The sequence below is a fragment of the Exophiala mesophila genome, assembly GCF_000836275.1.
Source record: "Exophiala mesophila strain CBS 40295 unplaced genomic scaffold supercont1.5, whole genome shotgun sequence".
NCBI classification, from domain to species: domain Eukaryota; kingdom Fungi; phylum Ascomycota; class Eurotiomycetes; order Chaetothyriales; family Herpotrichiellaceae; genus Exophiala; species Exophiala mesophila.
Window position 1 is genome coordinate 3040024 of NW_015622508.1, and position 22253 is coordinate 3062276.

The 22253-nt window shown below is 51.5% G+C and overlaps 7 protein-coding genes across 7 annotated transcripts; 3 read left to right on the forward strand and 4 right to left on the reverse strand.

Moving 5' to 3' along the window:
* Positions 1-608: 608 nt before the first annotated feature.
* Positions 609-3587, reverse strand: PV10_07771 (uncharacterized protein). Its single transcript, XM_016372707.1, has 2 exons — positions 2996-3587; positions 609-2940 (listed from the first exon to the last, which is right to left on the reverse strand). The coding sequence occupies exons 1-2, from the start codon at positions 3049-3051 to the stop codon at positions 1338-1340; spliced, it is 1659 nt and encodes a 552-aa protein (XP_016222039.1). The 5' UTR covers positions 3052-3587; the 3' UTR covers positions 609-1337.
* A 2040-nt stretch (positions 3588-5627) lies between these two features.
* PV10_07772 (uncharacterized protein) lies at positions 5628-10462 on the reverse strand. The gene is made up of 6 exons (XM_016372708.1): positions 9576-10462; positions 9372-9526; positions 9231-9324; positions 8952-9180; positions 6424-8906; positions 5628-6370 (listed from the first exon to the last, which is right to left on the reverse strand). Exons 1-6 carry the CDS (start codon positions 9757-9759, stop codon positions 6294-6296), a joined length of 3222 nt encoding a protein of 1073 aa, XP_016222040.1. The 5' UTR covers positions 9760-10462; the 3' UTR covers positions 5628-6293.
* A 1454-nt stretch (positions 10463-11916) lies between these two features.
* PV10_07773 (uncharacterized protein) lies at positions 11917-12555 on the forward strand. The gene is made up of 3 exons (XM_016372709.1): positions 11917-12019; positions 12075-12197; positions 12320-12555. Exons 1-3 carry the CDS (start codon positions 11991-11993, stop codon positions 12519-12521), a joined length of 354 nt encoding a protein of 117 aa, XP_016222041.1. The 5' UTR covers positions 11917-11990; the 3' UTR covers positions 12522-12555.
* Positions 12506-13536, reverse strand: PV10_07774 (uncharacterized protein). The gene has a single exon (XM_016372710.1). It carries the CDS (start codon positions 13219-13221, stop codon positions 12652-12654), a length of 570 nt encoding a protein of 189 aa, XP_016222042.1. The 5' UTR covers positions 13222-13536; the 3' UTR covers positions 12506-12651.
* Positions 13537-14454: 918 nt separating this feature from the next.
* On the forward strand, positions 14455-15828 carry PV10_07775 (uncharacterized protein). The gene is made up of 3 exons (XM_016372711.1): positions 14455-14908; positions 14970-15119; positions 15173-15828. Exons 1-3 carry the CDS (start codon positions 14812-14814, stop codon positions 15547-15549), a joined length of 624 nt encoding a protein of 207 aa, XP_016222043.1. The 5' UTR covers positions 14455-14811; the 3' UTR covers positions 15550-15828.
* Positions 15829-16087: 259 nt separating this feature from the next.
* On the forward strand, positions 16088-18858 carry PV10_07776 (uncharacterized protein; the record flags this gene model as incomplete). Its single annotated transcript, XM_016372712.1, has 1 exon — positions 16088-18858. One exon carries the CDS (start codon positions 16088-16090, stop codon positions 18599-18601), a length of 2514 nt encoding a protein of 837 aa, XP_016222044.1. The 3' UTR covers positions 18602-18858.
* Positions 18835-21923, reverse strand: PV10_07777 (uncharacterized protein). The gene is made up of 3 exons (XM_016372713.1): positions 21356-21923; positions 21079-21292; positions 18835-21028 (listed from the first exon to the last, which is right to left on the reverse strand). The coding sequence occupies exons 1-3, from the start codon at positions 21671-21673 to the stop codon at positions 19281-19283; spliced, it is 2280 nt and encodes a 759-aa protein (XP_016222045.1). The 5' UTR covers positions 21674-21923; the 3' UTR covers positions 18835-19280.
* Positions 21924-22253: the final 330 nt, after the last annotated feature.

A 22253-nucleotide genomic window follows, 5' to 3' on the forward strand; every position in this document is an offset into this window, starting at 1 on the left:
TAGTTCATACGACTGCCAGATGTTATCTGCGGCATATTGGTGGCGGGTGATGTCCCGGTGCAGTCGTTCCAAGGTCGACGCTGAGACGGTTCGGTGGTGAGTGTGGAATTGTTTGGCATGATCCAGCGGCCGATTCAGAGGTAGAGAGGTGTGATTGGTTTGGGGCGGCACTCGATTGGAGTGATCCGTAGACGTGGACGTCTCGTGATGGGGAGGCCGAGAGTCATGATCGGGCTCTTGTTCTCGCGGCGACAGGTATGCGGTGCCAGAGTGCTTTTGTTCAGCAGCTTGAACAGCTACAACATCCTGTTAGTCATTGTTCTCTCAAGGGGGAACCATGGCAGAATCAGATATGGTCCACGGTCCAACAGTGAAGTCCATGTTTAGTCCCAGATGGACTGACTCACCTTGGTCTTGCATGTAGCGGATGATCCTCTTCATGGCTGCTGTTCTACACTTGAAGCTTTATGGGTAGACAGTCGAAGCGAAGGCGTTTGTTACATAGTGTGTCGGCGACAACGAAGAATAACGTGCCCCGAGGAGATGGAAACCTTGTCAATTGTCATGATACTTGAGTTGATGCTGAGAATTGACGGACCACGTCAAGTCACGAGGTCAGCCGCCGAATCGAATCACACAACAGCTCGTCTAATTGTCAGAACTAGGATTCCATCAACAACAGCATCTGACCAGCCCGAACAGAGTAGGTTGGTACCAGACAACCGTGGCAAGTCTTGTTTGATCAAGAAATCAGATGCCCTCCCGATGAGTGATCACTGCCGGACTCGTCCTATAGGCTATAGGCTTCATTCCACACACTGAAGACTAAAGATTACGAATCAGAATGACGACGAAACGCCCAAGGCAACTCGATCTTGAGATCAATGTGACGTGCTTGATTGTACCAAGGCCTCCTTTTGAAAAACAACAATTACTGATCTGATCATCCCTGCTTATGGTTGTGGAGGTATCCGTCCAGAACCACATCCCCACGCATCAGGGCAACAATCCTTCCAACGGCCGTTCTGCCCTCTCACGAGACTCTGAGCGGGTCTCAATTCTTCCAATCGATCCAATCTGATTGATATTCATTCGCAAAAAAAAAAACATCTTCCACACTCCACGCTATGCATAGTAGAGCATCCCTGGTCCAGACTGGAGCTCTTGATGTAGTGCCTTGTCACAACGCATTCAAGACAACCTCGCCAATTCCTTGGTGAACAAATATCCAGTTGAGTCCTCCAATTCCGCATGTGCAAGTCGTAATAGGTCGTCATCGCAGTATGTTTTCAATATCCCACCACATATCATCAACGTTGTCGCTCGGCAAACCAATTCTAAGCTTTGACCTTTTTCGCATCGCCTTCTCGCTCATCTACACTCCCTTTCCTTTTCTCTCCGCTGCTCTCATTTGCCTGGTCTCGACTGCCGAAACCTAGGCCCCGATCATTCGAAGGCGTCGGGAAAACCAGTGGGCTTGGCAGGACTGCAGAATTCCGACCATTGTCATACCACTCACTGAAGAAATTGCTCGGACTCGGGAGGAGGTCGTTGTTCATATAACGACTAGGCAGGGCTGAGATGGGTGTCTCGATGTTATTACGGTTGTCCCCATATGCATCTCGGTTCTGATTAGAAGCTGGCGGAGGGGGTCGTGCAAATGGATTGGGCGGGCCACTCGCTCCAGCCGACATAACCGCCGACGCACTCGGCGACGGAGGGGGGAGGACAATATGATCTCCACTCCGGGCCGGGTTGGCGGATGGGCCCGCTGACTGCAAAGGTGATCCTCCTGTGGGAGAGTCGTTGTCCTCGGCCTCTGAAGGTATCTGTAAATTCAATTTGGGTCGAGCGCCAGACTTGGACCCTGTTGTGTTGGTCCTTTGTGGGGGAGCAAATTCAGGCACAGAGGTGGTATGAGATCGAATAGCGGATTGAGTGGTGGGAAGGGCTATCTGAGGAGATGGGATGCTTCGGGGCGGAGGCTTGATATCGAGGGACGGCACATCGTCTTCGCGTTGGCTTCTTGGGGGATCAGGGGCTCCGAAGAAATGTTGAGCCAAGACGGAGCCTCCCTCGTCGATGGGTGTGAAGATACTCCTAGACTTGGACGATCCATGCTTCGACTGAGGTGGGCTTGTCTGTGGAGGCGGCCGCAGGGACTGGTTTTCTGGTCGAGGTGAGGTGCGGGCTTGAGGGAGAGCAGGGGGCTGGAGGGTGGGTTGAGTCACGGCGGGAGGCGGATGGATCTGGCGCTGCTGCTCTTGTAGATACTGTTGGTGGGCCTGTGGCATCTGGGTTGGGGGTGGAGTCGGCTGAGGTGCATGTTGCTGTTGGGGAGGGAACTGTTGGTATTGAGGCTGAGGTGAAGGGTGAGGAGGCAGGCTGGGACCTGCGCTCGGGTTGTAGATGGGCGGATTGGGAGTGTAGGCATATCCGTTTTGGGGCGGGGTTGGCGTCGGGTGCTGTTGCATGGGCACCAGAGTCGAACTCGTTCTTCGAATCATGTTTTGAGAGGGCGGCCTCGAGACCATCAGCTGGGGTTGAGGGGTTGAATGTCGCTGGAAAACGCCATTGGGCATGGGCGGTGAGACTGAAGCCATTGGTTGCTGGACATGGGTAAAAGCGTTGTGGTGCGAAACGTGCGGCATCGCCTGCGCCGGTGGTAACGAGTCTTCCCGGGCGTGAGAAGGCTGATCATCATCCTCATCTTCATCGTCATCATCATCTCCGCCTTTTCCTTTGAAGTCTCCCGGACCCTTATGTTCATGAGGAGGACCGTAATATGAGTAGCGTCGGAGGGTTTCGTTGATGTCGCCGGAGGAAAACTCGTATAGTTTTTTGTTATGACCGAAGATGATGACGGCGACATCGACGGAGCAAAGAACGGAGAGCTCATATGCCTTTTTAAAGAGACCTCCTTTGCGTTTGAGGAATGTCCTAAAGAGTGGTTAGCATCGAGGTTTGAGGTGGCTGTTCAGGTGATTCATCATACACTGAGCGATTGCGATCATCCTTGATGGCTCTGATTTCAATCTTCCTCCGACCCATATTTGTCAAATATTTTGAGCATGCGCGTCAGGAAGGAATATGGGGGGCGAGAAAGGATGTTACGAGTCGTGTGTGGATGAATTCTCTCAAAGCAAGTGCCGGTTGCGGGGATGGGCTCGAGGGCTCTTTTGGAACAGAGTGAAACCCAAAGCGGTTGCGACGAACAAAGAGGTAGCGGCGGAAGATTTGACAAGACTGTTGCCACGATAGCAAGCCGAGATGGCTTTGTGATGGGTGTAGTTGGAGAGCGCAGGAGTACAGAGAGCGGCAGGACAAGGTAAAATGACGCTTTGACGACCAAGACCCTGGGGTGCGGCAAGGATGAATGGCGTGGTCGAGGCAAAAGACCAGAAGCTACCAAAGCAGCGGGTCTAGATGGAGGGGCGTCAATAAGAAGCAAGTAGGATAGGAATGGACGAGTTTGGTAGGCGGGATATGCGCGATGAGTATTGGAGCGGATGTGGGTATGAAGGATTGCTAAAGATAGAAAAGAAGAGTTGGAGGAATCGACGTGGAAGGAAAAGAGGGAAGACGAGGTGGGTGGAGGATGAATGATGGGAGGCAAGCGGCGAGGAATAATGGGCCTATGAGGGTCGGAGGGTATGAGGGCAGAAGGGTAGGAGGAGCCTATGGGCGCTGAGCAAGGACTTTGCTCCGTGCTCAATACTGAGGCTGGCACCTGGAGGCCCTCGGCCTTCTTGAGTATCGTTGAGCTGAGATGCTGCTTCTGTTGTACTGTAATGCTGCAATGCATGCATCTCGTCCCAACTAACCAAAGTCTGCTAAGACTGATGCCCGGAGGGTCTAAAGAGCCCGATGGCCCCCTCGGCCCCTCCGCCCCTTGGTCCAAGCGCAAGTTGCAGTGATCAGATGTGGTGCTGGACTCTTTCATCAGGTTCGCGTCAGCTTGGACATCTCAGCATCTCGCAGACAGGTGTTGACGGTGGCTGTGGTAATTGGTTCCATTGGGCCCCTAAGGCCCACCACGGCCCGGAGGACCCAGAAGCACCCGAGTTTCGGGGCATACTAAGGCTTAGAGGGTGTCCTTGCTGGTAGGCGGTGCCAACTAAATAATCCCAGCACGACCAACCACAGTTGCGCCCGTTGGGTAGGCACGTACTTGATTCGTTTGTCATGGACGACAACCATGGGTAAGACAGTGTCAACAAAACTTCCCTCCATTGCCGGCGTCGTTGTCGCCCATAGGGTATACTACTGTGCTAACTAGAGCGTTAAGTTCTAGAGTTTTACGAGTAAAAGTAAGTCGTATGGAGTGGAGTGGCTACCTAACGAAGAATTGATTGAAGATGTGACTCTGAGGAGATTTGCACTGCACCACTTGTCGTTATCAAGCACTGGCTAGCTGGCCGTTAGGCCCCTCTGACACCCTCTGCCACTTTCCCGCTGGACGCAGGTGCCCGGAGAATTCTTTCCATACGAATCTCGAACCTCCTCAACTTCACTGAGGTTGGCCCACACAAGCCACCATCACGATCCTCTGATTCGAACTGTTCGAGATTGTTGGTAGCCTCGAGTGTGATTGCAGGGGAGCCTGCCCACAGAGTACTCTCTTACATATTCGTACTTAGATAAGGCGTTTGTTTCAGCATCTCGGTATGATGGACAATCATTTCTCAATACGTACACATAATAATGGAGACTATAGATGGCCACTACATGCTGTGGTGGTACGAATAACGAGCACATACAGCAGTACCTTGATAGGCATGTACCTTATGTGCAGAAGACTGATAGGTAACACCGACAGGCTCCCAGGATTCGTCGAATTAAGCGCCTGAGCATGCCCAGCAAACTTGTGCCGGTGACCAAGTGCTGCCAGAGTGGCTTGTGGTGGCTGTGAAGCCAAGTGACCCGCAACTCTCACTAGCGTTTCAAGTTGGTGACGTGGTCGATAGAATGCGTTCACCTACCATGTCGTGTCGTGTCAGGGTGCTTCTCGTATGTCGAGTAGGGTGGCATCTGCGCCTAGGAGTCCGAAGTACTGTACCTCCTCTAGGTACCTAAGGTAGTCTGATGCTCCAGCATCTTATTAGTAGGTGTATGTACCTAATTCACACCCATTGTTGCACTTCCGTCAGCCATTCATCGACTCATCACATTGTCCCTCATGCATTTCCCGGACCTAGTACCTGTCAGACTGTCATATGTAGCTGTCATCTCAAGGCCCAAGAATCTTCGTTTCTGTCAGCCATGCTTAACTATCCCAAGAGAGGCTCTTCTCGTACGCTTTCCCTAACGTGGGAATGCACGGGATGGATCCCACCATGCAAGAATCAAGAACCTTTGCAGTTGGTATCAGCAAGCTTGTACCTATTTAGCCCTGTTTTTAACATCCCATTCCTGACCTCATCCACTCACATCCATCTCACACCACCACCATGACCGCCAGTGCCGCACAGTAGTATCGTAGTATACTCCTGTGTGTCGTCCAACTTATCCTTAGACGAATCGGATATTAACATTCATATCGGCAAAGCCGCATCTGTACTTCTTTGTATCTGTGCTTCTGATTCCGCACCTGACTGTGTGCACCATGTCGTATTGTATTAATCTCACGCTGCTTTATCATGACTGTGCGGCTACCCTCTATCTTAGCAGCAGACATGGCTCTAACTCATTATTATTACTCCATCAACATACTCGTATGCACCACCGTATCATCCACAATATCTTGGACGATAGTAGACGCATATCTTGGCTTCTCTTAAGAGTCTTCAATCGTCTTGATTTGCATCACCCGTCTCGCACATTGCTTTCTCTAGAACTGATCGAACCCCATCTCAAGCCCTCCGCCCACTTCCTCCACAAAAACAATCAAGCATGCGCTAACCGGTATTTGCTTGCTGGACAGAGAATTCTACTTTGAGGGCGTGGCTGTTGAATGCATCAATGCAAGTCTTGCTCAATCAATCAATGCACGCGCAAAGGTATGTGACGCTCAAGGTGGTATCTCTTGTACAGCAGACATGAGCAGAGCAACCAACTCTGAAATATAATAAGCAATGTCCCAAAATACAAGGAAAGATAACCGTCATCTCCGCAGAAACGCCTCGCTGTTGACCGTCGGAAGCCCATCGGAAGCCTCTTGTGCCCGGTCAATGGGAATTAAAATGGTCAGCAAAAAAGTCATCGTTGCTGTCGATGAAGCCATCCAAGGTGTGGTGTAATTATCAAGTCGCTCCGTCGTGAACCAATTACAAGTCGGCCTCAAGGCAGATATGCTACCTTCTGGCCGCGTCCATGTTCCCTGTCAACTCTGCCACACGCGCTTTGATGCGTGCTACGCGCGACTCGATGGCTATGACTGATGTTAGCCAACCTCCTCGATACGCCAGTTTAACGTATACTTACTTTCTTCACCGCTCGTCTCGCCGTCATCAGTACGAGTCTCAGTGCGACTTCGTGTCGTCTGTTCTTCCGACTGCCTCGCCGCGCGATCTGCCGCGTTTTTGCGGATTTGCGCCCACCGGTCTGACGGATTCACCTGCTTCTCAAACTCGGGCGGCTCTTCCTCAATCACCTCAGGCTCTCCTCGCTGGTACGAATGCACGCTCGCAGACGTCTGCCGAGGTGGAAACTCTTCCGCCGGCGTCAGGAACTCACTTCTTGGTGGTGTCTCAGATGGTACAAACGCGGGCTGGTCCAGCAACGGGCCTTGATCGAATGTAGAGAATTCGCGATCAGCATGCTCGCGTTCGTTGGTGTCCACCCTTGACAGCTGGTCGTATTCATCATCGCGACGAGTTCGTGGTGGCTCGGGCGCATCTCTACTCAGTTCTCCGTAATGCGGAATACTCTGAGCAGCTTCGACCTCAACCAGACCTTCTTGGTCATCTGCCTTTGTCACCTGTGACGCTTCTCTCTCGTCCACTGACGCCGGCTGAGGAGTGCTCCCTTTCGCCGTCTTGAACCGGTCAAAATGATTGGGACTTAGAGGCGGCGATGTTGGCGCGTCTGACGGCAGTGCAGGCTCGCCCTCGAGTGCTCGTCTCGCAGCAGCTACGGCTGCTTCGTCCTCTTGTTGGAGGACTGTCGTGGACGCTCTTGACTCCAAGTGCTTGTTCTCTTGCGATCTTCCTCGCTTTGTGCCAAAAAGCCGCCTGATTCCGCTACTCTTTTGCACAGGAGGCGGCCCAGGGGTTGCCTTGACTCGAGGCTTCTTCTGCTCGGGGGACGTTCTCTTCCCATCTACCGATTTGCGCAATTTTGCTGGTTGATGCTTGACATGTTTATGGTCTGCCGGGTCTGGTGTGGCAAGGGGCAAAGGAACTTCAGCTGCTTCTGTTGCGGCAGTCTCGTCCACGGGGATACTTTGCTCCACAGGCATAGCGGCACTTTCGATCACGACCGGCCTGGTGACCGCTTCCGAGGAACGGCTCTTCTCCAGTGCCGGGTGCGAGCCATTTTCTTGGGGCGGCACTGGGAGATCCTTGTTCCTGCTCACATTCGAAAGGGACGAGGCAGACCGAGTGACCCCCAGGCCATTGGAGGGGAGATTGAGGAGCTCTCGGGAGCCTCTGCCCGCCATCGAATCACCCAAGTACTTGGCTCGGATTGCCTGCTTGTCGTATCGACTCGCCCATTGCAGCGCCGGAGAAGCCTCATCTTTGATCAGAGGGCCCAGGGTAAAGACGCTATTTGTTTTCGAGGCGTAATCGGTGTCCTGGTGGCGACCACGACGAGCTGCGAGCTCTGCCTTTTGACTGCTCTCTTCTGCAGCTTTTCTCCTCGACAATTCTGCTGCGGCTTGCTGAATCTTGGCCTGCTGATCTGGAGCAAGAGTGGTTCGGACGCTACCTGTAAGCTGTGGATCAGGTGAAAGCGGGCTCTTTTTGTGTCCAGATCTTCTTCGGGTCAGACGGCCTCGTCTAGTCGTGAAGCCCAAAAACGTCTTTTTCTCCGCAATGTATGCTCCGACCGCAGGTTCTGGCGCAGCGCCTTTGACCTGCTCTTCCATGACCATCCATTGACCATCTTCCAAAGTAGTCTCGATCAATGCACATCGGCCAAATACAGCCTTTCTACTCGTGACTTCTTCCGGGGCCAAGCTACTGATCCATACCCACCAAAATGCATCGTCCATGTCAATCTGTGTGATGCTTGCAAGTTCACCGGGATCCAGGTTTGCCTGAGTATCCAGATTGCGTCGGTGAGACTGAGAACTCTGTCCCCTGGGCATGATGGAATCGATAGGAGGGAGAATTTTGTCAGGGGGCAACAGAATGGGTGGTTGAGCTTTGGAGCCATTCTCATCGGCAAATCCAGAAGACAAGAAGTCGGCCCACGATGGCGTTGTTGGGCGTGCCAGGTCTTGAAACCCCCCTGTATTAGATTTGCGTGGTGCTTTGCTGACGATGGGTCTGCGTCCAAGTAACCCGTCACCATCTTCATCATCCTCGTCAGTCAACGAGCTTGAAAAGCCGATATCTTCGAATCTAGACCAAGAAGGGTCTGTCAGGCTGGTTGAAGTCTTGGAGTTTGAGACGTGCGATTGATTAGCGGAAGAAATGGATTTCAAGACCCGCCTACATTCGTCCGTCAAGGCCGCGACAGGGTCATCGAAATCTGAAAACTGCTGCAAGGCGCGATCATCGTCGCGGTACTCAAAGTGTTTGGTCCTTCGTAACAAGGCATATGGAGTAGGAGACACAACATCGACAATCATAACGACCTTTGTTGTGTGATATGAGAGAAGAGCACTTTTTGGAGGATAGATTGTGGCATCCAGCAACTGCTGAAGGGAGCGAGGCAATGTCATTATGCCAGACTGTGTTGGTCCCCCAGAGAGTGACCTCAGGTAGGCGAAGAACAAGTGCGAGGAGGCATCGGCGGCACTGGAGACGGTTAGCAGGGGAGGATGCGACGTTGAGGCAGCGTACCTTGACCAGGATTTGTATCCCGATTCGAAGCCCTGCCCATCGTCATAGTGGTCAAATGCCCACCAGCCGGCAAATCTTGAAAGTTTATGACCGCCAAGGCCATTGGCTTTACCGTGTGCTGCTACGGCAGCGAGCAGGTCGAAAAAGTCCTGAATGATCTGGACACGGGCAGGCGAATCTGTGCTCAGAGGGATGAAAGTGCTGAAAGCATCGCGGGCAAAATTCGAGTCTGGGCATGGTCAGCATGTGTTTTGCGGTTCGCAGGCGACGATATTTCACCTTTTTCTCCAACCCTGAAAGCCTCGTAGACTTCCCAGGTGACAATACCTCCTGGAAGTCGTGCCCAACACCATTTCATGACACTGATCAAGACCTGAAGGAGTTAGCGGGTTGGTTATCGCAGAATACCAAACAGCCTACCATGACTTCTGTCATCCTCAATTCATTTTCCAGAAGAGTTCCTTGTAACTGCTCTCGATCTTGTGGGGGAACGAAGAAATTGCGCACAAAAGTCCTGGCGGCGGAGGGGTCTGAGGAGGGCCTAAAGGGAAGGAGAAGGAAGGGAACGTCCAACGCTGAAGAGATATTAGTATAGATTGCAACTTCAAGGCACGATCCACTGACCCCTTGACTTTAATTCCACGGTGCACAAATGCAACAACTCGACAACCTCTTCTGGGTCGATCCTCGTCCTAATCCAGGCATCGGACCATTGGGGTATTTTCTGCGAGTCTCCCTTGGCCAAGGGCACAGTGGATTTCTTAACGCCGACATCCCTGCTTTTGAAAACTTTTGAGAAGAAGGGCATCCTTTCAGGTGGTCTCGAGAGGGATCGATCGAGGGTCCTAGCCGGTCCTCATTACAGTTGGAGAGCAGATTGAACGAAGCGGGATGGCTGCGGAAAGGGTTTGATGTGATCTGTCGCGGGAGAGATTGGCGAAGGGTAGAATTAGCGGACTGCGGAGATAAAGGAGCAGTGAGTCTGTGAAGTGTTTGCGGTCTGGCAAAGGTGTAAATTTAGTTGGAGGGCGTAGAAAGGCAGTCGTATTGGGGCTCAGGGGGTACGCTGGAAGCCCAAGCCGGGGCAGATGCAGTTGCGCAAGATGAGGCGCTTGACTGGGGAGATGTCGAAACTCGCGAAAGGAGAAGGTACACGAGGTAAATTGAGGAAATGAGATCAAAGTCGCACGAGGGGTGTTGATGTTGATGTTGATGTCGAAGTCGGGGCAAAATGCGAAGGAGTGGATGCTGGCAGAGTGGACAGCGCACAAGGCAGACGAGACAAAAGGATGGGCTGGCCAGGCTGCGAATGAACTGGAATAGATGATAGTATGAGAAGACGAGAAATGGCCGGCTGCAAGGAACAAAGTGAATGGCTGCACTGCTGCAGTACCTTTGGAAGGATGACCAGGGCAAGGAGAAACGAGAACTAAACAGGCAAGGTGAATGGATGGAAGTTGGATTGTGTGGTTGTGTGTTGTGTGTTTGTGGTCGTGGTCAGGGTCGGTGGTCAACGGTTCGAAGATGAAGTTGCAGGAGTCGCGTTCGTTCATTTGACGTGTCGACCTGACCTAATGGTTTGTGAATTTCAGGGATTCTGATGGACCTCAAGCCTCCCGGAACGCCCCCTCGGCCCTGGGCCTCGAGGCTAATCATAAGTGGGCCGAACCTAAAACCATAGAAGTGTAGCAGGCGATCAGAGGGGCATCGAGGGGCACCAACGCAACCCACTGGGCACCCACTGGGCACCCACTGGGCACCCACCAAGTGCCACCAAGTGCCACCAAACACCAGGCACTACCAACCAGAGCCCGAAGAAACCCCAATCTGGCACCCTAACAGCACTCAATCAGGCCAAGTCATCTTTTGGATGCCCAGGCGAGCGGGTGCCCGAGGTGCTACTGGTGCTACTGGTGCCCAGGCAGCCAGGAACAAATGAACAACGTCCATCGGCGCCCAAACAGAGGATCAGGATCAGTGTCCAGGAGTTCTGCTTTCCACAGCTTGGTGGATGATGTTGGGACTGGCCCAATCAATTGGACAACATGGTCTGGGCAGCATCGTGGCTCCAGGGACCAGAGCGGGCTTTTCCCTTTTTCTCCAACCAATATTGTTTTTCGACAAAGATGGCTAGGTCATATGGTACCTACCTATAGTAGCTACTGTGCTAAAGCACTCGTGCGAGGATCCCTTTTTTCCCCTTGCCTCGTCAGTCAGTCGACATCCGAAGACCCTGAGTGTGACGAGACGGTAGGTAATTATTAGACCCATCACGGCCCCTCGCCCACCTCGAGGCTGCAGAACAGAGTCTTGGACTGGGGCGGTTGATGGTGGTAGGTCAGCTTGACTAGGATTGTCGTCATGTCATCAACAAGCCGAAGAAGCCTCTGACCCAGACCTGTCATACGCATGGCCACGGCGTGGTTGTGGTTCGACACGAGCTCCAGCCACATCCCGTCACGTCACGGTTTGATGTTTGCGGGCGCCACATCCGTCTCATACTACGACAGGTGGGACTGCACGCGGCTGCTGAAATTGCTGTCGGACAACATCAGCCGCCGACTTCAGCACATTGCCGATTTCTGTCGACTTGTTGGCAGGGCTCAATAATGAGAGTCATGATGATGTTTGTTATATACAAGAGGCATGAATTTTACTATCCTTGACGAATGTGGGTCGACTCCTTGCCTCAAGTTTGCACCCATGTCATGTGATATGTGTCCTCTGACATTTATCATAGACAACTTGTATGTTAGCAGCCAGGGCGAAATCATAAAGAGATTCAAGGCTGTGGCATGCATCGTGCACACGGTATACATGCCACAACCAAGTATAAATATTCGCAGTGCTTTGACTTCATCACTGACTTACGTCATGACTCGATGGGCCGTGTCACGGATTACATTACTAGATACCCGATGGAGGTCATGGGTCCATACATAAATTCATCTCCAGGTATCTGACTGCCAGATCCCACATACTACCTGTATCCATACCAAGCCTCCTATCCGCGGTACTTGTAACCGCGTACACTCCAATATGGTGAAGAGCGACCAAGATGTCATCAAGTAAGTGAAACGTGAACGCATCGCTGTGGTATCCTGCTAATGAGTGATACGACAGGGATTTCAACAAGACTGTCAACATGACAGCAGACGAGCTGGAGAAATGGCTCAAGCTAGAAGCATCTCAGAATTCTGGTTGGTCCAAGGATGACGGCTCGGGGGAAAGTGTCGGACACGAGAGGTAGGAACGACCAACCACAATCCCAGCAGTGCTCCTTCCAGAATTCAGCGTGGAGTGACGTGATGATACAAGGTGCGGTAAGATATCTTCTGGTGACTTGGAAAGGCTGACTTTGTGTACAGCGGGAGAAAAATCATCGCAATCCTTCAAAAGAACCCCAAAAAGGATCCATCCAAATACGACCAGGATGACATTGCCCACATGAGAAAGGTCGCAGCTTACAACAAAAGACATCTCGCTCAGGAAGAGAAGGCCAAGCAGGACACAGAGAGCAATTCATACAAAAGTTTGAAGAACTGGGGCCATGATGCCCAGAAGTCATAGAGTCCGCAACGACATTAGAATTAATTAAACGGGATAATAGTGAATGACACTGGAAGTACATCAGTGCGTGAAATCGTCAAACCTGGTCCATGCATCATGTGGTGTGCTCAAATGAATCCGTTGTCTGTTTTCACAGATCTGGTGGGAAGATAAAGTCCTTGACAATAATTGATCCCGCATACTCGGGGTTGAGCATAACACAGTTGAGAAAATAAGCCAAACCTTGGCGTCTCTGTTCCAGAAATTTAGGTCGGAACTTGTATATCGCACTTTTTGGAGGCAACGGGGGCAGAGATGACTTTGTTGAGAGCGGAAAGGCGGCGACCAGCTTTTGGCGCAGTTCATCAAATTCCGAGTATCGCTTTCGGATCATCATGGGGCCTCCGTCGAGAGTCTGCACTTTGCAGTTCCAAACGACATAGGCTCCAATCGAGTGACGGCCGTGGACAATGACATAGTCGTCGATGGTTATGGATCTCGCCCACAAGCCACTACTCGACGTGGGCTTGGTCAAAGTGTTGTCCTCAAGAATGATGGCGGGGAGATGGTCCGAGGTGGAATCGTTGCTGTATGACGGTCCCCTGCTGTGTTGCCAATAAGGTGGAGGAGTATGGTTTGATATTGGTGTCATTGGATTGTTGGGATTCGGAAAACCGGGGCCTGGATCGGCATCATTGGGAGTAGAGGTTTTGTCGGCCATGCATGTGGCTGATGCATGAGTTCGCACCCGCTAGAGACGTAACAACCTGTGTTGGGAGTGGGTCGACGAGATCGTGTTGGCCATGAATTGGGTGGACAAACCAGGAAGACAGACGTATGGTATGCGTGTGAGTGGTTCGGTGGCGAAAGACTTGGTCAGACGTGCCAGTTCGTTCTGGCGGAGATGATATTGTCTGGCTGAGAGTCTGGAGTCTGGACGGAGGTTTGGGTCAAAGAGACACTTGAAAACTAAAAGCATGGCGTCGCTGTAAAGGACAAGACAGTCTGGCACAGCATGGATGAGCGAGTCTCGCCACAGATGCGGGAAGCTGAGTCCGACCTCGGGTCTAAGCCTAACCTGGCGCCAAGCCACCAGACGAGGTCCACTTTACAATTGACAAGCAAGACAGTCAAGACGGTGTGACAGAGTGATGAAGTTGGGAGCGTTTATAATAATAATAATAATAATAATAATAATAATAATAATAATAATAATAATAATAATAATAATAATAATAATAATAATAATAAATAAGCAGTCCGTCGACGTCTCCCTGCGCCCGAGGGCCCTCTTTTCCCTTCCTTTTCCCTAATTTCAAGAACTCATAATCCACCACGTCCAGTAACTGTAGGCTGAGCTGCTCTATAACGCCCATTCACACACATTTTTCCTTATTCAAATACCCAGCAGATCACATAGCATATACGTCTAATCTGATCAGATTCCATTGACGTTCGCCACGTCTAACTTCGTATGCATATAGCACGTCAAAATGCCGCTGGGAACTAATTTTGGCGAGCCTCGCGGAGTGGTTGAGACTAGTGGCCGGGCGGTGGGATCCAAGAAAAAAGAGACTCAGGCAAGCCTCAGGCCTAAAGCCAATAGATCTTTGGGCCTAGAGCCACTGGCTTACTGGATTGGAGGGCCGAGGTGCCCCGGGGGGCACGACGGGGGCATCCTTATTATTTAGCTTCCCCATGTCACCTACTCCGTAGAGTGATTCTCGCCGCGTCTGTGGTGATTGGGTCTAGACAAATGACTTGACTCGATATCATGTCCTCACAACGTCCATCTGCATGCAACTGTCTACAAAAAGTCTGACGGCCGACGCACGACTGAGACAAGTCACCCTACCGCCACCACATACACCACATCCACAATGTTGCCGTCCTCTGTTCAGTGTGCTTCCTCGATCCTTCAAAACTCTTGTCTTTTTATGATCTGGAGTCTGGAGAGCCGGGTGGCGGGTCACCATCTCTCGCCTAACCATTGAATGGGGACAATTTGATCCAGGATTATCCCATGCCAGTAGGGTACGTTCTCCTTTTCTGTTAATATCCGAAGGTATTTACGGAGGAGTGACTGTACGACTTGCTGTATGTAACACCATCTGCTGTCCATGTGCTTCAAGTTGCTCCTTCTGCGTCCTCTTCCCTTGCTCATTCCTTCCACAACATCAACATCGTTAGTAATTCTTCATTGCCTCTTCTCATTCTTCTGCACCAATACTCTTTATATCCTTAAATCTCAACGCCGTGTCTTCTATCTACATCAGTCGAATTTCTAAACGTGATCAATCACCCTCTCGACATGCATACTTCACTACCTTCAATTCTTCTGGCTGCCATGGCCACATTGGTGGTTTCACAAACCATCGACCCCAACTCAGTATCCCTAGACCTAAGAGGTATGTACAACCTCATCTCTCCACGTTAATCATCTCGCAATTTGCTGATATCGATGACAAGAGGCTTGGTGCAGTTCCCAAGAAGCCCAATGTCCCTTGATCTGTCTACAAGAGGAGGGTAACAGCGCAGGCACCTTCTCAAACACGTGTGATCCAGTGACCCTGTCCTACAGCTGCGTCTGCAGCAACGGCTTGTCTCCCAATGCTTCTGGTAGGTTGGCCGACTGTCACCCACCAAGACCCCGTTGCTGATACCGTTTACAGAATATTCCCTCACCATTCCCTACTATATTTGCACTCAATACAATACCAATTGTCAAGAGGCTTGTGGCCTGGACAACACTTGTGCAGCTGCCTGCATACAAGACCACCCCTGTGGTGCAACGAACCCGACAAGAGTCAACACCACATCAACCTCAACCATGACCACTTCCACTTCCACGGCACAAGGAGCAGCGTCCACCGTGTCCGATGGGGTGGTATACACTGGTTTTGGCGGCAGTAGTACTGCAACATCAAGTCCTGCATCTGGGAGCTCATCCAACTCGGCTCCCACCAGGATGTTGATTGAAGCAGGTCGCATGTATGGCATAGCCACCGTCGGTGCCGTCATCTTTGCTGGCGTCATTTTCGGTCTATAGTCTGGAGAGAGCAAAAGCGTGGAATCCTCAATTTGTCATCAATGTCAGGTATGGTTGGGGCAGTCTGACCAGTTGAAAGCATCTTTTCTTGTTTGAGCAAAGCGTTTGTCACAGCATTTTGGCGGAGGCGCAGGCATATTCTGGTTATTGACTGGGTGTCAAAGGCCTGAGTCTTTGCATCCGGACTCGTTGTCGAAAGACTAGGCTAATTAATGGATGGCAACAACATAAGACTGTTTCCGGTATTCCAAGTGCCTGTACATCTTTCGTATATCTTCCGTGGTGCATGCAACTGAGACAGACTGGTGCATGCATTTACAATAAAGCCTGAGGTGGTTGCCGTGACAACGTATGTTTTCGGAGAATTCCGAAGATTATCCGCCAGTTCCTCGCCCGAGTCGACTCCACGTCTCAGCTTTCTGGCCTTCTCTAAACAGAATTGATCGCGTCCGATGCTGATGTATACCAATAGAACCAACTTGCGCGCATGATGAGCTTTAGCACTGCTATCACTACTGTTGAATTATAGTCTTACGCCATGTCAGCTCACTTGTCGCCCACTCCTGCTGCCCTCGCATCCTCCCTCAGTGCATCACGAAGGTCTCATCCCAGGGCAACCACGCGCACAGCTCCTTTCCACCCACATCCAATCCCTCAAACCACCACGATACCTCACAATGCACATATGCGCTCCAATTTGACGGGCGATAGCTCCGACGACGACGATCTTGCTCCAATAAAGCTGAGTGCCGAAGCTCAGGCAATCTTGGGTGAAGACAATGCCCGCCTCGAATCAGACAAGGAAAACCTGGAGCCCAGACCGCGACGAACAAGAATTAGCACCTCCAAAAGGCTGAGCAGAGTAAACCCCGTTGACATTGTACAAGAATCAAGTCCCCAGTTACATCACGACGGGAGTCCTGCAGCGCGGGATATCCGGCCTGCACCACGATTAAGACCTGGCCCTCCCTCGGCACTTGCGAGAGATGGATCTTTTATGTACAAGATTCATGACAGATCAGCAACGCGTCCGCACGATATTTTGCATGCTACGGAGACGCCAGCGCCCGGACCACGAAGAATTCGTCTTAGCGATTCAAGACGGCTTTCGCGATCACCACCGACAGAAAAGCCAAACAGTCCAACAGCATACGAATCGCCAATCCAAGAGCCTCATAGTGGCGCTCGCAACCGCAGCCCACCTCAAGAAGAGTTGCAGGCCAATCCAGATGACGAATACGGCGCCGTTCCATCGACCGTAACGCGCCAACGACGTGGTGAGGACAATGGACCTCAAAGCACTATGCGTGTCCGACGTATTGGAGGTGCATTGCTCCACCGGCCTGTCCGTAGGGGAATGGTTCGACGACAGAGTGAAGAGGAGGAACTAGAGGCATATCAGCCAGAACTCGAGCAGGGCACTCCTGAGATGGAAGTCGGTCGCAGGGCGAAGGAGATGGATCTGCAGGACCTGCCAGACGACCTCCTCATATTACAAGGAAGCCCTGTACAACCCAAGCAAGTCCCATTTCCCTCACGACCAACATCTCCAGAAGGACAGAGCAATCCAAGACTCCCTCGGTCGCTGCCAGACACAAATGGAAGGCCGACACCAACACCGGCAGGCCCATTATCATATCGATCCTCCAAGTCATCAAGCTCATCAAAGAGGCCTATATTCAAGGTTCCACCATTGCCTAATCCAAGCAATCAAGACCAGGAAAATGAACCACCACCGACATTTCGCAGAACGAAGCCGACCCCTGATGTTTTGAAGATACACGAAGATGAGCTACAAGTTGAGCAAAAGCCCGCCGACCTTGTCGCCACTCATGCCTCGCCCTTGAGAGCGCCCTTGGGACAAAGGTCGAGCAACACTCCTCACAGGCCGGCACCAGCCCCACCGCCGAAAATGTCATTACTCGACGCGGCCACTTCGAATGCCGGCTCGCGCAACAAAAAATCAGTCCACTATGTCCTCAATGGCAAGACTTACCGACGACTCGACTGCATTGGAAGGGGCGGATCGTCACGAGTGTTCAGAATCATGGCGGAGAACTACAAGATCTTTGCCTTGAAACGGGTCAATCTCGAAGACGCAGACATGGCAGCGATCGCTGGGTACAAGGGCGAGATTGATCTGCTGAAGAAGTTGGAAAATGTTGATCGCGTAATTCGACTGTACGATTACGATATCAATGAAGAGAAGGGGATTCTAAGTGTCATGATGGAGCTTGGAGAATCAGATTTCAACAAGATGCTCAATGAGCAGCTGAAGAATGATGGCTCCAGGTTGGACATCACTTTTACCCGACACTATTGGAAAGAAATGTTGGAGTGCGTGCAGGCCGTCCACGACTATGACATTGTGCATTCGGATCTCAAACCGGCCAACTTCTTGCTGGTCAAAGGGCAGCTCAAGCTGATCGACTTTGGCATTGCCAACGCCATTCAAGACGACACAGTCAATGTCCACCGAGAGAATCAAATTGGCACGCCGAACTACATGTCGCCCGAGTCGCTTGTGTGCCACACGCCCGCTGGTGCCGCACCAGGGACGAAACTTCTCAAGCTCGGCAAGCCCAGTGATGTGTGGAGTCTGGGCTGTATCCTCTATCAAATGACATATGGACAGCCACCCTTTGCACATATCACCAAGCAATTCGAACGCATCATGAGCATTCCCAATCCCAAAGTGGAAATTCAATTCCCCACGACTGGGGTGGGTGGCGCGGTGGTGCCGTTCGGTCTGATCAAGACGTTGAGACGATGCCTGACACGGGAGCAAGCCCTACGGCCGACCATCAAAGAGCTGCTGGGTGACGCGGACCCGTTTCTCAACCCGGTCGCCATCAGCCCAGACATGCTGGGTCGCGTCATAGGCAACGTGGTCAGCTACTGCAGACGCCGGGAGGATGCCATGCGTGCACGCGGCGAGCTGACCACCGCCGATGGGGCGAGCTGTTTGCCAAAGGACGAAGAGATGAAAGGTTGGCCCTGGGCGTTTTATGAGAAACTGAAACAGGCTCAGGAGGAAGGGACGGCTTGGTGATGTGGTTGTTGTTTTCTTAGGCACCTGTGGGTGGGCAAGTCAAGAGACGTGGTGGTTTGGTTAACGCGCACCTTTCGTTCTATGATAATCGAGGGTCATTCATGCTTCATCAGCCCTTTGGTAATTGCTGGTTTGAGGAAGCACAAGATCATGATGGGCGGCACTTTCTGTGTGTCTGTCTGGTTTTCTTTGCAGTACATATAGCACTTTGAGCGTAGGCATAAGTAAGCGACTTTTTCGAAGTTTTTGATCATCAGCCACAGCGATGATTCAAAATGAATAATTTTTATTCACAACACCAGAAATTTCTCCGGTAGACCAAACACTCCACCACACTCAAAAAAATTAAAAACATGACACCCATGACATCTATTCGCACCATGAATACTCCTTATGTCGACGGTAGAAATCAACGAGTCACAAGCCAGGCGTCCTCATGCAAGCCAGCTGCCAAACACATCACAATGGTACAGTGACAGCCTCCTTGTTCTTCGTTTGTCGATCCGACACCTGCTTCACAGTCCAAGTGACCAGGCCTCAACGGAGCAACAACAGCAGTAACAGTAGCATTAACGGCCTCTAGCAAGGTCCGTGGTAACATGTCCCTCTCAAATATATAGTAAAAACCTCGCTTAGCATACCTACACAATAATCATAACGAATCGCCGACGAGTCATTGCTAAAGCAACGGCATCGTCTCATCTTCGGCATTGGCATTAGCACCACGCTTCTTGCGCCTGCGTTTCTTCTTTTTGGAACTTGAATTCGTCGCCTCGTCTAGGCCACTGTGAGCTTCAATCTGTGGGTTTGAGTCTTTGCCTTGAGAAGCTTTCCCGTTCTCAGTGTTGGAGTGAGCTCTGTTGGCCCCGCTATTATCTTCATCTTCATTAGAGTCACTGCTCGACGTTGTTTCGAGAACGACTTTCCGAAACCCATTCGTATCCACGATGCTCTCAGTAATGCTTCCGCTTCGGGCAGGACCCTTGCTATGGTAAGGGCTTCGAGACCTTGGACGAGCTTCAGGAAGGCTTCCGAGCGTACTCTGGCTGGCAGACTTTTTCAGATTGGCTTGTGTCGGCGGAGAAGCTCCTTGACTCCGTGATCTGACATCGGTCGGCGAGAGTAGATCTGCCTGGATACCCTTGGTCGCATGCAGAGGCCGTTGGTGATCTGGCGAGGCATTTAATGTGCCATAGCCTTGTTGGAGCGCCTGAACACCATCGCTGGCCGGCTTTCCACCCGACTTCAACAGACCTTGGCCGATGCCACCCTGATAATCCGAAAATGTTTCAGAGACCCTTCGGGCAGGAGTCGCGACTCCGTCGATATTCGATTTAGTCGTGCTATTCTCTGCACCTGGTTTGATCTTGACCGCGGAATATCTAGTGGTCTTGGGTCGGCTTGCAAGATTGGATGGACCAAGGTGTTTGAGATGTTCCTTGATTTCATCGGTCGAGGGCCGTTTGATACCCTTGATGTCACTGCCGACGCTGTTGCCCGCACTGGACCGGCGACGAAGATTGGACACGACCTTGTGTTTGACAAGTTGCTGATCACCGGTCGTGGTCGTCCGTTGGAGGTCTTCGGTCAGCAGCGCGTCGCTCTCATTGATGTCGATTAGGTCAGCACCAGGGGCTTGGACACTGGGTGGATCTGCAACAAAATGATTTCTTGAGATCCTCCGGGTGGGAGCAGGTTTAGCTCTGCGGATTGCACGATGAACATCAATGAAGACATCGGACTCGTCCACGATCTCCTCCCCGATGAGTTCTTCGATGACATCTTCGAGGGTGACCACGCCTAAAGCGCCGTGATCATCGCCCGGAAATTCAGAAACAAGGACCATGTGCGACTTCCCTTCTTGGAAGAAATTGACGATGTCGAGGCAGCTTGTAGAGGGACGAGTTTCCGGTAAGGTTGCCAAGGCAAAATCTCGGACGGGTTTGGCATCCTCTGGATCATAGGTAATCAACATCTTGACCAGCAACATTCCAACAAAGTCGTTGTCGTTGTCGGGGTGGTGTATTGGAATCCTGGAATAGCCTTGAGACAGAATATCATCCATGGTGGGTTCGTCGAGAATATCATCGAGAGACAGCGTAAAGACATCGTCCATGGGAGTCATTATGCTTCCAACAGGCTTATCCTTGAGATCGAGTACGGCACTGATGATGGTGACCTCGTCGGCGTTGAGTTGTTGGCCGACCTCTCCGAGGCTTCGATGTAATGATACGAGTGTTTTAAGTCCTGCCTTTTTGTACACCGTTCCGTGGTCCTCGCCCAAAAGATAATCAAGGAGTTTGGCGGTGGGCCAGGCAACGGGTGCCATGATGTACATGAGTGTGGAGACAAAGGGGGACATCCAGGCTCCGATCGGAAGTCCGAATCGAACGCAAATGGACTGTGGAACGATTTCTCCGAAAATGACTGTCAAGAGTGAGTGGGGATAATGAGACGAGAGAAGGAAGCAAACATACCGATTAGCACAGTGGAACCGAGAACGGCAGGCCAGCCGCCGCCCAGAGATCGATCAAGGACAATGGGGAGCGTTTCATTTGTGATGACGTTGCTCAACAAGAGGGTGACCAAAACCCAGTGTTTACCCTGTTTCAGTAGTCTTAACACTTTGGCCGCGTGAATCTTCTCGGCCCCCTCGCCAGAATCCCTGATGACTTGAAGATAGATCTCATCCTGCTAAAGGTCAGTTTCTGCTTCTAAGGCCCAACGGGTTACAGTGGGGGGCTGGAGTAATACCTGTCCCATGAGAGCAATGGTCAACCCTGCGAAAGCGCCTCCGAGGAGGACTAGGGCCGCAGCAACAGTCAGGTAAAGCCATAGTTGTTGGTTTTGTCGTCCATCTTCCTCAGCCTCTCTTTCTGATGAATGGAACAAGGTAGATGCGTAGATGGGTGCGGCGTTGGCGAGAGGTAGTTGTGTGATGAAAAGAGAGAGGATTTTGGCTAGACCGAGGACGAGGGGCCGCGCTGCCAGATAAGAGGCCGTAGCTGGCTTTGCCATGACTTGAATCGGCCTAAGACGACTATTTGGACATTGTGACGTGGAAAGCTGCATCTACCAAAGACCCTCCGCTGCTGTCGTGAAATGTGAATAGGGCCGGCAAATTCGGGTGGCGGATTCGTGGTGAGAAAAGATGGCGAGTGCAAGTGATGTGGAAGTGAAAGAAGCGAGGACAGTAAGAGTGTAGAGGCTTGGGGGGAAAAGGTGATCAAATAAGAAAGAGTCGAGGTTGAGGGTTTGGTTTGGAAGTGAAGAGAAGCATCAGGTCCGCATACTTTTGTCTACTCCGTAGCCTCTCGCAGTGGATGGCAAAGGTGCAGCTGCGACGGACACCAAAAGATCGTCATTCTTGCGCTTTCCCCGATACTCTTTCAAGCTCAGGACTAGTCAACCAATACTCCGTAGTAGGCCTAAGCCTTAGTTTGCGTCGTCAAATCAAGGGGCTCGTATTGTGATCCGCCGTCTGACATCACAGCCTTTAACTTTGGCGTGGCCGGCATCTCAGTCTCGCGCACTCTCAACTGACATGCGGACAGGTACAGGTCCCATTGATTAAACCTTCATTAAGCAGAACAAAATATATGAAATGGCTGATACATTGTAAGAAGTTTCTACCACAAGTTGCCCTTCCATA

Bases quoted from the DNA above. Each gene is read 5' to 3' on its own strand.
- PV10_07773 (XM_016372709.1), top strand. From the start codon at position 11,991: ATGGTGAAGAGCGACCAAGATGTCATCAA. The intron at 12,020-12,074 runs GTAAGTGAAACG...GTGATACGACAG, and splicing joins AGCGACCAAGATGTCATCAA to GGATTTCAACAAGACTGTCA. The intron at 12,198-12,319 runs GTAGGAACGACC...CTTTGTGTACAG, and splicing joins GAAAGTGTCGGACACGAGAG to CGGGAGAAAAATCATCGCAA.
- PV10_07774 (XM_016372710.1), bottom strand. From the start codon at position 13,221: ATGGCCGACAAAACCTCTACTCCCAATGATGCCGATCCAGGCCCCGGT.
- PV10_07771 (XM_016372707.1), bottom strand. From the start codon at position 3,051: ATGGGTCGGAGGAAGATTGAAATCAGAGCCATCAAGGATGATCGCAAT. The intron at 2,941-2,995 runs GTATGATGAATC...ACCACTCTTTAG, and splicing joins GATGATCGCAATCGCTCAGT to GACATTCCTCAAACGCAAAG.
- PV10_07775 (XM_016372711.1), top strand. From the start codon at position 14,812: ATGCATACTTCACTACCTTCAATTCTTCTGGCTGCCATGGCCACATTG. The intron at 14,909-14,969 runs GTATGTACAACC...ATCGATGACAAG, and splicing joins AGTATCCCTAGACCTAAGAG to AGGCTTGGTGCAGTTCCCAA. The intron at 15,120-15,172 runs GTAGGTTGGCCG...TACCGTTTACAG, and splicing joins CTTGTCTCCCAATGCTTCTG to AATATTCCCTCACCATTCCC.
- PV10_07772 (XM_016372708.1), bottom strand. From the start codon at position 9,759: ATGCCCTTCTTCTCAAAAGTTTTCAAAAGCAGGGATGTCGGCGTTAAG. The intron at 9,527-9,575 runs GTCAGTGGATCG...ATATCTCTTCAG, and splicing joins CGTGGAATTAAAGTCAAGGG to CGTTGGACGTTCCCTTCCTT. The intron at 6,371-6,423 runs GTAAGTATACGT...CATCAGTCATAG, and splicing joins CGAGACGAGCGGTGAAGAAA to CCATCGAGTCGCGCGTAGCA.
- PV10_07777 (XM_016372713.1), bottom strand. From the start codon at position 21,673: ATGCAGCTTTCCACGTCACAATGTCCAAATAGTCGTCTTAGGCCGATT. The intron at 21,293-21,355 runs GTATTACTCCAG...GACCTTTAGCAG, and splicing joins CCATTGCTCTCATGGGACAG to GATGAGATCTATCTTCAAGT. The intron at 21,029-21,078 runs GTATGTTTGCTT...CACTCTTGACAG, and splicing joins CGGTTCCACTGTGCTAATCG to TCATTTTCGGAGAAATCGTT.